The 13,956-nt window shown below is 38.9% G+C and overlaps 1 protein-coding gene across 1 annotated transcript in view; it reads right to left on the reverse strand.

Annotated features, from left to right (window-relative positions):
- ALDH1A1 (aldehyde dehydrogenase 1 family member A1) overlaps nt 1-13,956 on the reverse strand; it is a gene marked incomplete at its 5' end in the record, with an annotated part of 58,322 nt that overhangs the window by 32,209 nt on the left and 12,157 nt on the right. The window contains 2 exon segments of the mRNA NM_001134137.1: nt 3,880-4,020; nt 13,177-13,281. Of these exon segments, the coding sequence (NP_001127609.1) occupies nt 3,880-4,020; nt 13,177-13,281 (246 nt within the window).

Consider the following 13,956-nt stretch of genomic DNA (forward strand, 5'->3'; position numbering starts at 1 on the left):
TTCCAAGGATATGGTCAATTTTGGAATAGGTGTGGTGTGGTGCTGAAAAAAATGTATAGTCTGTTGATTTGGGGTGGAGAGTTCTGTAGATGTCTATTAGGTCCGCTTGGTGCAGAGCTGAGTTCAATTCCTGGGTATCCTTGTTGACTTTCTGTCTCGTTGATCTGTCTAATGTTGATAGTGGGGTGTTAAAGTCTCCCATTATTAATGTGTGGGAGTCTAAGTCTCTTTGTAGGTCACTCAGGACTTGCTTTATGAATCTGGGTGCTCCTGTATTGGGTGCATATATATTTAGGATAGTTAGCTCTTCTTGTTGAATTAATCCCTTTACCATTATGTAATGGCCTTCTTTGTCTCTTTTGATCTTTGTTGGTTTAAAGTCTGTTTTATCAGAGACTAGGATTGCAACCCCTGCCTTTTTTTGTTTTCCATTTGCTTGGTAGATCTTCCTCCATCCTTTTATTTTGAGCCTATGTGTGTCTCTGCACGTGAGATGGGTTTCCTGAATACAGCACACTGATGGGTCTTGAGTCTTTATCCAGTTTGCCAGTCTGTGTCTTTTAATTGGAGCATTTAGTCCATTTACATTTAAGGTTAATATTGTTATGTGTGAATTTGATCCTGTCATTATGATGTTAGCTGGATATTTTGCTCGTTAGTTGATGCAGTCTCTTCCTAGTCTCGATGTTCTTTACATTTCGGTATGATTTTGCAGTGGCTGGTACCGGTTGTGCCTTTCCATGTTTAGCGCTTCCTTCAGGAGCTCTTTTAGGGCAGGCCTGGTGGTGACAAAATCTCTCAGCATTTGCTTGTCTGTAAAGTATTTTATTTCTCCTTCACTTATGAAGCTTAGTTTGGCAGGATATGAAATTCTGGGTTGAAAATTCTTTTCTTTAAGAATGTTGAATATTGGCCCCCACTCTCTTCTGGCTTGTAGGGTTTCTGCCGAGAGATCCGCTGTTAGTCTGATGGGCTTCCCTTTGATGGTAACCCGACCTTTCTCTCTGGCTGCCCTTAACATTTTTTCCTTCATTTCAACTTTGGTGAATCTGACAATTATGTGTCTTGGAGTTGCTCTTCTCGAGGAGTATCTTTGTGGCGTTCTCTGTATTTCCTGAATCTGAATGTTGGCCTGCCTTGCTAGATTGGGGAAGTTCTCCTGGATAATGTCCTGCAGAGTGTTTTCCAACTTGTTTCCATTCTCCCCGTCACTTTCAGGTACACCAATCAGACGTAGATTTGGTCTTTTCACATAGTCCCACATTTCTTGGAGGCTTTGCTCGTTTCTTTTTATTCTTTTTTCTCTAAACTTCCCTTCTCGCTTCATTTCATTCATTTCATCTTCCAGGGCTGATACCCTTTCTTCCATTTGATCGCATCGGCTCCTGAGGCTTCTGCATTCTTCACGTAGTTCTCGAGCCTTGGTTTTCAGCTCCATCAGCTCCTTTAAGCACTTCTCTGTATTGGTTATTCTAGTTATACATTCTTCTAAATTTTTTTCAAAGTTTTCAACTTCTTTGCCTTTGGTTTGAATATCCTCCCGTAGCTCGGAGTAATTTGATCGTCTGAAGCCTTCTTCTCTCAGCTCGTCAAAGTCATTCTCTGTCCAGCTTTGTTCCGTTGCTGGTGAGGAACTGCGTTCCTTTGGAGGAGGAGAGGTACTCTGGTTTTTAGAGTTTCCAGTTTTTCTGCTCTGTTTTTTCCCCATCTTTGTGGTTTTATCTACTTTTGGTCTTTGATGATGGTGATGTACAGATGGGTTTTTGGTGTGGATGTCCTTTCTGTTAGTTTTCCTTCTAACAGACAGAACCCTCAGCTGCAGGTCTGTTGGAGTACCTGGCCGGCCGTGTGAGGTGTCAGTCTGCCCCTGCTGGGGGGTGCCTCCCAGTTAGGCTGCTCGGGGGTCAGGGGTCAGGGACCCACTTGAGGAGGCAGTCAGCCCGTTCTCAGATCTCCAGCTGCGTGCTGGGAGAACCACTGCTCTCCTCACAGCTGTCAGACAGGGACATTTAAGTCTGCAGAGGTTACTGCTGTCTTTTTGTTTGTCTGTGTCCTGCCCCCAGAGGTGGAGCCTACAGAGGCAGGCAGGCCTCCTTGAGCTGTGGTGGGCTCCACCCAGTTCAAGCTTCCAGGCTGCTTTGTTTACCTAAGCGAGCCTGGGCAATGGCGGGCGCCCCTCCCCCAGCCTCGCTGCCGACTTGCTGTTTGATCTCAGACTGCTGTGCTAGCAATCAGCGAGACTCCGTGGGCGTAGGACCCTCTGAGCCAGGTGCGGGCTATACTCTCCTGGGGCACCGTTTCCTAAGCCCTTCGGAAAAGCACAGTATTCGGGTGGGAGTGGCCCGATTTTCCAGGTGCCGTCTGTCACCCCTGGAAGGGGAACTCCCTGACCCCTTGCGCTTCCTGAGTGAGGCAATGCCTCGCCCCTGCTTCGGCTGGCGCACGGTGCGCTCACCGACTGACCTGCGCCCACTGTCTGGCACTCCCTAGTGAGATGAACACGGTACCTCAGATGGAAATGCAGAAATCACCCGTCTTCTGCGTCGCTCGCGCTGGGAGCTGTAGACCGGAGCTGTTCCTATTCGGCCATCTTGGCTCCTCCCCCAAGTTCAACATTTTCTATTCATGTGCCCTAACCATTATAAGATGACCTATCTCCCCTCTGGCTTCTCTTCTTAAGCAGGACCTTAAGCTCTTTGAGATCTAATACTCTGCTGGGGTGGTTACCAGGCAGAAATGCACAGGTGATGAACTGTTAAAGCTATTTGTTTCTGTACTACACTCTCCACCATGTCAAAATTTAACCAAATGTGACTTTTGTATGCCTGTACTTTTCTCTCAGTAGGATCTTATGCTGACAGGCAGTCAACAAATCAGATAATTGAAAAAAGCCAAGTTTTAGCATTTTCTGCTTTCTTCCTACAGGCCATTTTTATTACTATAGTTTTATTGCACATAGCTGCTCATTCTGAACTTTTGTGTATTTCAAATTATGTTGAATATTTGAGTAATAAATGGTCCTTTGATTAACCATACTTGCTATTAACCATACATGCTAATGTTGATTTTTTTAAAATGTAGACTTCTTTGTTCTGCCACTTTCAGATTCTAAAGATGAAATTTGCTTGAAACCTGATCCTGGTATTGGTTTATGTTAAATTGGCTTCATCATAATGCCCAATTGAGACAACAAAAACAAGGAAATACCCTCCCCCAACTATATTATGCTCTGACTCATCTAACTGCTAAAACATAAACAAACAAAAATAGTATTCATAAAAACATGATTTTGATAAACCACATTAATAATTGGATTTTTATTTTTTGCCTTTTTCACCTGTAAAAAGAATATCATTTAATTATGACCCTTGTGAACAGACACACTTCAGGAAGAAAAAAAGTAGCCATTTATTAAATATCTTAGTGAGCTAGACTAATGAGAAATAAGATTTATTTTAGAGAAATATTTTGGGCACCCTTAACAAACTTGAGTTTTTCCATCAAAAGAGCTCAGTGGTCAAATGCTTGAATAAACCTAATATATCATTCTAGGAGACTCAAACTTCATGTGATCTTATTAAAGCCTCTGAGAAGTTTTAAGGTAAAGAAATTTTTTAAATTTGGTTTAACTTGGGTTTGCCAAAGTTTAGACCGTAGAATCTATTATGGGAGCAGAAATTAACATCATCCAGAATTGAAATGCAGATTACTATTTGAGAATAGTTCAATGTTAAGGGGCCTATTCATTGGGACAAAAAAATGTTTTCATTTTGTTTGTAGAGAGCGTATAGCGATCCCTAAAATCAAAACAACTTGCCATTTCAAACGCTGAATGCTTTTGAGAGCTCTAGCTACCCATCCAGCTTGGATAATACTCACCGCCAGCAGCAGACGATCTCTTTCGATTAAATCAGCCAACTTGTATAATAGCCGTCCCCTCTCGGAAGCATCCATAGTACGCCATGGAGATCCAATCTGAAAAGCCTGTCTTGCGGCCTTCACTGCCTTGTCAACATCCTCCTGTAAGTCAACGGGAATTCAATTCAGTAAGCTCAACATATTAGGCAAGCAAATTTAATGCCAATAACCCTGTAAAATAGACTGTAATGCCTCATAAGCAGGCACTGTGTCTCCATTATCCCAAAGTATCTAGCACATTGTGCACATTCAACTATTGTATGTTGGAGTTACTCCTGCTGAATAATCTTTACATGATGATCTCCACATACCTAGCACATGCTGGATTTCCCAGAGTATAAATGTTTTATGATTTTAATAGTTGCTATCATCTGAGTGCTTGCCCTGTTTCAGGTAATGTTCTGATGATTTTATACTTATTAGCTCATTTAATTCTCAATAATTTTATGGCACAAATATGTCCCCTGTTTTACAGATGAAGAAACTAAAGCAAAGAGAGAGGGGAGCTTTGCTCAAGGTTAATTACTAAAAGTGGCTGAACTGAGTTTTAAACGGAGCCCATCTGATTGTAGAATCTTTACTGTTTACCACACATTATACTTTCTTAGTGACTGGGTTACAGGAGTTCCAGGTCAAGCTCAAGATCCAAAATAACAAATATCTTCCTTGGTCTCTGGTGACTCAACAGCCTGTCCACTTTCATGAAGAGCCTATTGAAGGGTGAATAAGAACTTTTCTTTGCTGTTGAAGAATAAACCTTAGAAACACGTGCTCATTCCTCTTGTGCAGAGGGAACAGGGCATAGAAATAGTGGAACTAATAGAGTAGGATGTGCATGTGACAACCTCTCGTTTCCCAACTGGGTACAAAGAGATCCTTTTAAATCCCTAATCCGATAAAGAAGCCAGTTTCTTATTAAAGATGCATGGCTTAAAACTACATTAATTCAAGTAAAAGTCAAAAAGTAAAGTGACTCCACATTCAGTCTAGCCTCCTGGCCTTCACTCTCATAGTGCCTTCACTCAATTTCTTTCTTTGTTGTGTTTTTCTACACCAGGTATATTCTCTGGTTCTTTTGCAATTCAACTCAGTTACAAATATTGCCCTGACCACTCCACTTCCCTGCAGATCCCTGTTCAGACCTCTTCTGAGCTCTTACAGAACATACCCACTACTACTGCAAACACCATAAAGGAATATATCATTCCAGTGTTCTTTTGTACATAGAACTGGCCACTACATGGAATTGTATAGCTCCACAAATAGTGGCTATATCACAGGCCAGTAGGTTGCAATATTTTGCAGGAGACACAATTCCCTTTAAGAATTGGGGGAGAGAAAAAGTAATGACCTTAGATTTTTTTTTAAAGTTGTACACAATTAAGCTATATCCCATCTAAGGAGATATCTTCCCCTCAAATGGACCTCAAATTAACATCCTCCTCCTTAGGCTATATTCAATCAAGAAGACCCACACTACAAGTCTGTGAATTAAAATACAAAAAAAACTATTCTTCCAGCATTTATCACCAAAATAATATGATCTGGGGCAAGAGAGATATTTTAGAAGCAGAATCTAGTCTGATTAAGTAATAATATCTACTGACTACAAGCAAAGATTCTTTCAGCGTAATATATCACACACTGGTATATCTCACTGTCTAACTTTTCAGAGAATGATGATATATACAAAATATATGTATTTATTGCCTGCCTTTCCTGAGAAATACATATACAGTGCATATTTGGGGCATTCAGTCAATCACATTGATTGCTTATATTTAGACATTGTTTCATGCCACACATTCTAACTTTTTCCTAAATTCACAGAGCACTGTTTGAAAAAAAGAAAAAGCAAACCACAAAAATCTGAGATTGTCAGCATGATCTGTGGATACCAGAGCTTATAAAATACATGCTGGTCTGTGTTTAAACAGATCTGTATGACACAGCTTTCATTTGGATCTTTCTGTTCAGTGTCCTGCTATTGGTCTTAGCCAAATATGGGCTATCATAGGGATCTTGGCCTCCCAAAGGGATATGGAGAACTGGCTTCAAGATAAGTAACTCTCCTATATGGAAAACACATCCCTAAAGAATGCTGCTATAAATAAAGATGTTCTTATGATTATGTCCTTTGGATCATGCGCCCCCTTTTCTCACATCTTATATGTAATCTTGCAGATGCAGAAATAGAGTAATGTTAGTTAATGTATAGTTTGATATGAAAACAACCCAGATTTGAAATCTGATTCCTCTTCATTAGCTATGTAAACCTTGAGGCATCTAACCATTCATCCCTCTAGCTAAAGATTTGATAAATATTTGACTCTGCAGCATTCTCATCATCCCTCCGCTAAAGACAGCAGAGTGAAGTAAGAAGATTGTCCTTTTGGAATATTCAATCAAATGGGAGAGACATCCAATCAAATCACTACCCCAAAACATTATTATAAACCATGAAATATGTTGTGGCATGACTTCTCTAAGGTTCAACTTTCTTTTCTTTAAAATCAAGGTATGTTGCTTGGTATGGTGGCGTGTGCCTGTAGTCCCAGCTACCCAGGAGGCTGAAGTGGGAGGATCGCTTGAACCTGGGAGGTGCAGGTTGCAGTGAGCTGAGATTGCACCACTGCACTCCAGCCTGGGTGATAGAGTAAGACCCTCATCTCAAAAAAAAAAAAAAAAAAAAAAAGAAAAAGAAAGAAAAAAGAAAAAAAGAAATTGGAGTATGTTACCTCACAGGGTTGTAATGAAGATGAATAAGATAACACTTAAACATTTTCTATGTTAGAACATTATGTATTATTCAATGGTGGCAATTGTTACTGTTGTCCTAGCAGTCAAAACTTTAAATTTTAATATAACTCTCAGCAATTTCTCCCTCTCTCAACAGAGGGAGATTCACTCTGTTGCCTAGGCTGGTGTGCAGTGGCACAAACATGGTTCACCAAAGCCTAGACCTCCTGACCAGCCTCAGGTGATCCTCCCACCTCAGCCTCTGGAGTAGCTGGGACTACAGGAGTGTATCACCATGCTCGTCTAATTGTTTATTTTTAGTAAAGATGAGGTCTTGGTGTGTTGTCCAGGCTGGTCTCAAACCCCTGGGCTCAAGTGATCCTCTCACCTTGACCTTCCCAAGTGCTATAATTACAGGCATGAGGCACTGTGTGCCTAATTTTTTTGTAGAGATGGGGTTTTGCCATGTTGTCAAAGCTGGTCTAAAACTCCTGGGTTCAAGCAACCTGGCTGCCTTTGCCTTCCAACGTGTTGGGATTATAGGCACGCAGGGATTATAGGTGTGTATTGCTGCACCTAGCAAGTTCTAATGTATTTTAATCCTTCCTTTCAGTTTTCACTGCTCTGAACAATTTTAGGCCCTATTATTTCACATCGTCAATGCTGTCTCAAGTTCATTCTCTTCCTTCCTCAAACTATCTTGGCTACTATCACCAGGCTAATCTTCTGCAAATAATTTTATCTTATCACTTTGTCTTTCAAATGTTTACACCTGTTCCCTTTCATCTACAATCTCAAGGTCAAAGTCCTCCCTGGTTTTCAAGGCCCAGGATTTTCAGACCACATCTCACCTATCCAAACTCAGTGTTTACATTTTTTCTACTCTATCTGACCCAACTCCTTCTTACCTTTGTGTCTGTAGTTCTCCTTGCCTAGAATATTCTACCAGTATACTCCCTTACTTTCTAAATCCTACATATACTTTAAGACCCAGCTCAAATATCAATCTACCTAAAACCTTGCCAGACTAATCCAGCTTGATGATGGCTACTAGCTAAGAGCCTACTAAGCTCCAGGCAATAAGGAAAGTTCTTTAAAGCCCCATAGTTACTATTATTATTAAGTATCATGAGCCCTGGTTTATAAATGAATAGACTATGGCTCATGGATATGAAATCTAGCAGACAGTAGAATCAACCTTTGATCCCACATCTGGCTACAAAATCTAGTTCTTACATCTCTGTAAGGCTGCCCTAATAATGACCTCCTTTGCAACAAATATATACTGCTATTTGTTTTATAAACTATAATATTTCTTACAATTCTGGGTCTACAATAGGCAATAAATAAATTTTGAATAATTTGGTTACCTGTTTTATAAACTCATCATGTTGTACTGATTTTATATAAGGGGTGCCTTACATAATTAATTTAACTACATTGGCATTTACATAATAAATCATATTTTAGTAGATTCCATGATACAATGAAACTTATACATTATTCAAAAACTATTAGACATAAGAGTTATTGTTTTCTTAATTCCAGGACTAGCATTTTTTTTATTTTTATTTCCGAACTGGAATTTTCAGGGATATAATTTTTTAATTAAACAGAAAACAATTTGGTACATTAACTCAGATTTGCCACCATCAATAACAATTTTGCTTATAGCACTGAAAATGCTCCTTTTTTGAAGTAAGGGCCACAAGCTGAATGTAAAAAGACAGTTCAAATGATGATGAGATATCAAATGCCTCCTAAAGCACAGTTAAGGAAGGACTGAACTCTTCGATCACTCCCAGATGGTACATTTCCATATTAAATTCATTCAGAGATGGAGAAAATAGTTATCAGACCAGTTTTACTTTTACACCTGTCGCAGGCATTTACTTTAATGGACATTTACTTTTATCCCCACCAATTATTTGTTAGGTCATGCCTTAGTATTAAAAGCAGTTTTCAGGATTAGTCAATACAGCCTAAAAGAACCACTGAAGTGAAAAGAAAACAGTTCCCACCCACATCTGTACTTTGCTTTGTAACCTCCATTTGTTCTTGCCCTTCCTCTTTTCTTTATAATACCATTGAAAGGCGGTATATAGCCCATTGTTAGCCCCATTCTGCTTACAAATTAAATCCCTAAAACCTCTTGGCTCATTATCTAAAGAGTCAGATACAGCATATTAGGTTTACTATGACTACGTAATTTACTAGATTTGTACCTTTCACTAAGCAATGTCGGAGTTTACTATACATTTGTTGGCAAAATTGTGGGAACAGCAATAATTATTTAAAAATATGTTTTAAAATAATTCAAAAAAGAATATGATGATAAGAGTGCTAGATGTTCAAACTGGTTTGCCATGAACAGTTTATACCATAAATATTTTAGTTTTAGTAACCAGTTGACCAGCCAACTCAGTTGGCATTGTGACCTGATTTGAAGCTTGGGTAGATGTTAATGAGCATCCTTGATCTCTTGGGTGAGCAATAGTAATTGTCAAGAAGCACAGAGCAAATCAGTGGCAAACATTTCTAAGGCTTCCAGTATGATTATTAGCTTTCCCTTACTATACTTTAGGAAGGAGGTAAATCCCACAAACTTCACTAAGAAAAGTCCTCAGACTGCCTGACAAGGTTTCAACTGGAACTTTGGGAATAGAGATTTGTTTTCCCAATAAAATTAATCCCAGTGGCAAAGGTCGATGTTCAAGGCTCCGGAACTAAAACATCAATAATATTTTTCCGTTTGTTAGTTGCAAATTGCAAACAGATCTGGCCTTCCTCTTGAATGGAGAGAGAAAGTACGTAGCTCTCAAGGGCTCACTCTGTCCTTGCCTTTTATTGCTTTTCTCACCTTCCCAGGCCTGCTAGAGCCACTTAAGCAACTAGAGGAGCATTTGAGGTGGTGGTGTGTGGATCTCCTGAAGTCTCTGATAAAAGGCGTTCATTCTTCTTTGAAAGGTGAAGAATAAATTTCTCCCTTATTTCTGGGAATGGCTTATAGGGCACAGGCTTCTGGGGCTCCTATAGACCTTGCCAGGGATGATCAGTATTTCTATGCCCAATTTTGGTTTGGTAGCATTTCAGAGAGGTGCAGAGTGATCACCACAGTACAGTTTTTAATCACTAACTTTCTTAGGTGTCAAAACTCTTTGACCCCTGTTAAATGTTAACGCTTGAGAGGAGATACAACTTAACAGCTTAACACTTTAGTTCAGTGGTTCAAGATGAATTCCCCCACCTCCTTCCCAACCAACAACATCAGCATTACCAAAGAACTGATAAAAAATGAAAATTTTCAGTCCCATTCTAAGATTATTGCAGTGAAATCTAGGGGAAGGTGGGGCTCAGCTATCTGTGTTTTAACAAGCCTTCCTGGACATTCTGAGGCAGGCTAAATTTTGAGAATGTCTGCCATAGCCAATAGTCAGGTTAGTACTAAATTCCTAAGGTGAGGAATGTGGAATATATGGAAATTCAACACTTGATGAAAAAGAAGACTATTTCATAGATTTATAGACTATACTATATCTATAGTATATTATATCTATCGAATATAGTATAGCATACTTATAGGATATACTATATCCAGAAACCAAGGATATAAATGAGAGATGCAGTGTTGATCTCTGCAAGAAGCATATTGTCTCAGACAAATTAACCTATAGCTGTATAATACAAAGGTTATAATACAGGCAAATACAATGTCCTATAACCACACAGAACAGAGTAAGTCTGCTTGAGAAGGTTAGAGAAGGCTTTAAATAAGTATAAAACCCGAGCATGACTGAAGCTTTAGGATATGCCTGGCACCGTTGAAGAGCTATATATATTTAACTCCTCAAGCATTTTCTATCTCCTCATTTTACATGAAAAAGAACAGAATCTCAAAGAAGGTAAGTACAAACATTGAAAATCTATGCTCTTACTATAGATGGTGACTTGAACTAGGTCCTGAGGACTACACTGTGGACATGTACAGAGGCAGTGACTAGCAAGCAATTGTTGGGGATGGACACTGGGCATGATGAAGTTGAAACTCTTAAGTTAATGGGGTGGCCTGGGAAAGAGGCCATAAACAAAGGTTGAGTAATATTATAAAGGACCTTTGTTTGTGCACTTTTTCCCACAGACAGTGAGAAGCAGAATGGAGAATTTATGCTTTGGTGAACTCTTCAGTATAAAGAGTAAATCTGAATCTGAAAGCCAGTGACATTTGTCATCATTCTATTTTGTTTCTACTTCTCAAATTGTTAACCCCTATGGTTGAACTCCGTACTCCTGTGGCTTGAGACTTCGGTCTTACTTGTTTTCATCGTACTGGAATCTGAACCCAGGGCGTCTCCTAAATCTAAAAGGGCCCCCTCAGGTCTGTCACTATCTTGGAATAAGTATCTGCATGGCCCAGTACGTTGAGATTTGTGTTCTCATTTTTGTGATCTCATTTACTGGGGCTAAAGTAATGGAAAAGACTGGGCAGGAGACTGGCAGGAACATGTGATTGCTACAATTAACTAAAACACATTGTCATGAATAATATTATCCTTGGGTGTTGCTGACTTTAATTTCCCAGTAGTCTTTCCCTGCAGCAAAAAAAATAATAATAATAATAATAATAATAATAATAATAATAAAATAAAACATTACCTCTTTACAGAAATTTAAAGCTTGGCAACACCTGGGCAACTAAAGAGCAGAAAAATCATTTCAAATTAGACTTACAAACACTTACGTGTTCAGATAAATATTCTAAAGCTTTTTACTCTCCTCACCCAGGAGGAGAATAAAAAGTTTATTTAATATTATGCTATCTAATTTTTTATTTTTTATTTTTTGAGACGGAGTTTCGCTCTTTTCACCTAGCTGGAGTGCAATGGTGCAATCTCGGCTCACTGCAACCTCTGCCTCCCAGGTTCAAGTGATTCTCCTACCTCAGCCTCCCGAGTAGCTGAAATTACAGTCATGCGCCACCATGCCCAGCTAATTTTTGTATTTTCAGTAGAGACGAGATTTCACCATGTTGGCCAGGATGGTCTCAATCTCTTGACCTGTGATCTGCCCACCTCAGCCTCCCAAAGTGCTGGGATATCTTACTTTCATAATAAGAAAGACTATTTAATTTTTTTTTTTTTTTTAACGGAGCTTCACTCTTGTTGCCCAGGCTGGAGTGCAATGGCACTATCTTGGCTCACTGCAACTTCTGACCCCCAGGTTCAAGCAATTATCCTGCGTCAGCCTCCCCAGTAGCTGAGATTACAGGAACCTACCACCGTGCCCAGCTAATTTTTGTATTTTTAGTAGAGATGGGGTTTCACCATGTTGGTCAGGCTGGTCCCAAACTCCTGACCTCAGGTAATCTGCCCGCCTTGGCCTCCCAAAGTGCTGGGATTACAGGTGAGAGCCACCGCGCCCAGCCAACCCTATCTTACTTTCAAAATAATCACAAAGTAAAGCAGTAGCCCTACTAGGCACAGGTTATAGTGTCAGAGGAACAGCATTTTAATGTTGATGTTATTATTTATTAGCAATGTCACCTTGAGTAAATTACTCAGCCTTTCTACTCTGCCATCTCATCGTTGTTTGTAAAAATGACTCAAAATGGTACCTCCCCTATAGGGTTGCTTTAAATTTTAAATGAAGATAGTATTTAGAACTTGAGAACAATTTTCACTAAATAAAAATTGGTTTTTGTTGTTTCTATTATTAGCTGGAAAATAACACTTGTAATTTGTTAGTCAATTTAAGTTATTCTAGAATATAATTTTTACAGGTGTTGAATAACAATGCAGTGATTTTTAATAAAATAACTTAGTAATATATTGTTCTAAAAGTTCTATAATAACTTTTAGTTTTATCTAGCAACATAAAAAAGAACAATTTCATATGAATAAAGGATTTCTCTCCTTTTTCCTTTTCTTTTTTTTTTAGGCTGGAGTGCAGTGGTATGATCTCGGCTCACTGCAACCTCTGCCTCACGGGCTAAAGTGATTCTCCTGCCTCAGCCTCCTGAGTAGCTGGGATTAGAGGCATGTGCCACCATGTCTGGCTAATTTTTGTATTTTTAGTAGAGACGGTGTTTCCCCATGTTGGCCAGGCTGGTCTCAAACTCCTGACCTCAAGTGATCCGACTGCCTTGGTCTCACAAAGTGCTGGGATTTCAGGTGTGAGCCACAGTGCCTAGCTGAAGATTTCTCTCCTTTATAACCTACGATCAATCCCTTCTTATGTAGTCTGTAAAATAAATCTATATACTATTTCAATTGAAAATAAAGGAAAATGATGTGAAAAAAATCACCATGACACCCAGAAGCACAGATTTATCATTATTACATAACTACAGAGGATTTTTTTTTTTTTTTTGTAACAAGGACAACTTAGACAATTTTCCTAAGCTGCCCCAGAAACCATATTTTTATGGCACGTCTTTTGGAACTTGCAATGGGGTTCAGGAGCTCAGAATGGCAAAAAACCAAGAAACCTGGCATAAAATGAAACTAGTGTTCAGAAACTCACCTTATCTCCTTCTTCTACCTGGCAGAGCTCCTCCTCAGTTGCAGGATTAAAGACAGGAAATTTCTTGCCACTCACTGAATCATGCCATTCATTGTTTATGAAGATCTGTAGAGATGAAGAGAAAATACATACAAGGCACTTAAATATGCAGCAAATTTTGGAAATTTTCATAAACTTAAACTAAAGCATTTCACCATGCCTAAATGATGCACATCTCTTCACCTCTTAAAACTTTCTGGCTGGTTAAGACATTTTGTGTTCACACGCATAGACATGTACTAAAATGAAGTACGTAATGCTTTTAAGTTTAAGGTATGCAATCATTTCAACACTAGAAAATACATACTGGAGAAAACAATCTAGAAAACAATGCTTTTACCTGAAATGGCCATGAATTTGAGGCAAAAGCACAGGCTTTTGTGGCTTGGTCTTTATTAATGATTGCTTCTATTTTCCACTTTAAATTCTGAACATCCTCATTTTGGGCTACTGGTGATTTGGAATCATAAGAGACTATTTTCTAATCCTTTAATGTTTTAAAGTTAAAAAAAAGAGTTTTGTTAAAGTAAAGGATTCTAAAAGAAGTTCACTTAGAGAAAATTAGCTAGTCACATTGTTTCATTGGATTTTTAAAAGCATATGGTTTTATTCTCCTTTTCAAAAGATTACCTGGTAATTTCGTTGTCTTCAGACAAAATCAGGAACAAGATTTCTTAATGGTAACTATGAGAAAGAGACATGCAACTAAAGAAACAGTAAGCACTAAAAAATATGGAATTT

This window comes from Pongo abelii, chromosome 13 (genome assembly GCF_028885655.2).
Source record: "Pongo abelii isolate AG06213 chromosome 13, NHGRI_mPonAbe1-v2.0_pri, whole genome shotgun sequence".
In the NCBI taxonomy this organism is placed as follows: domain Eukaryota; kingdom Metazoa; phylum Chordata; class Mammalia; order Primates; family Hominidae; genus Pongo; species Pongo abelii.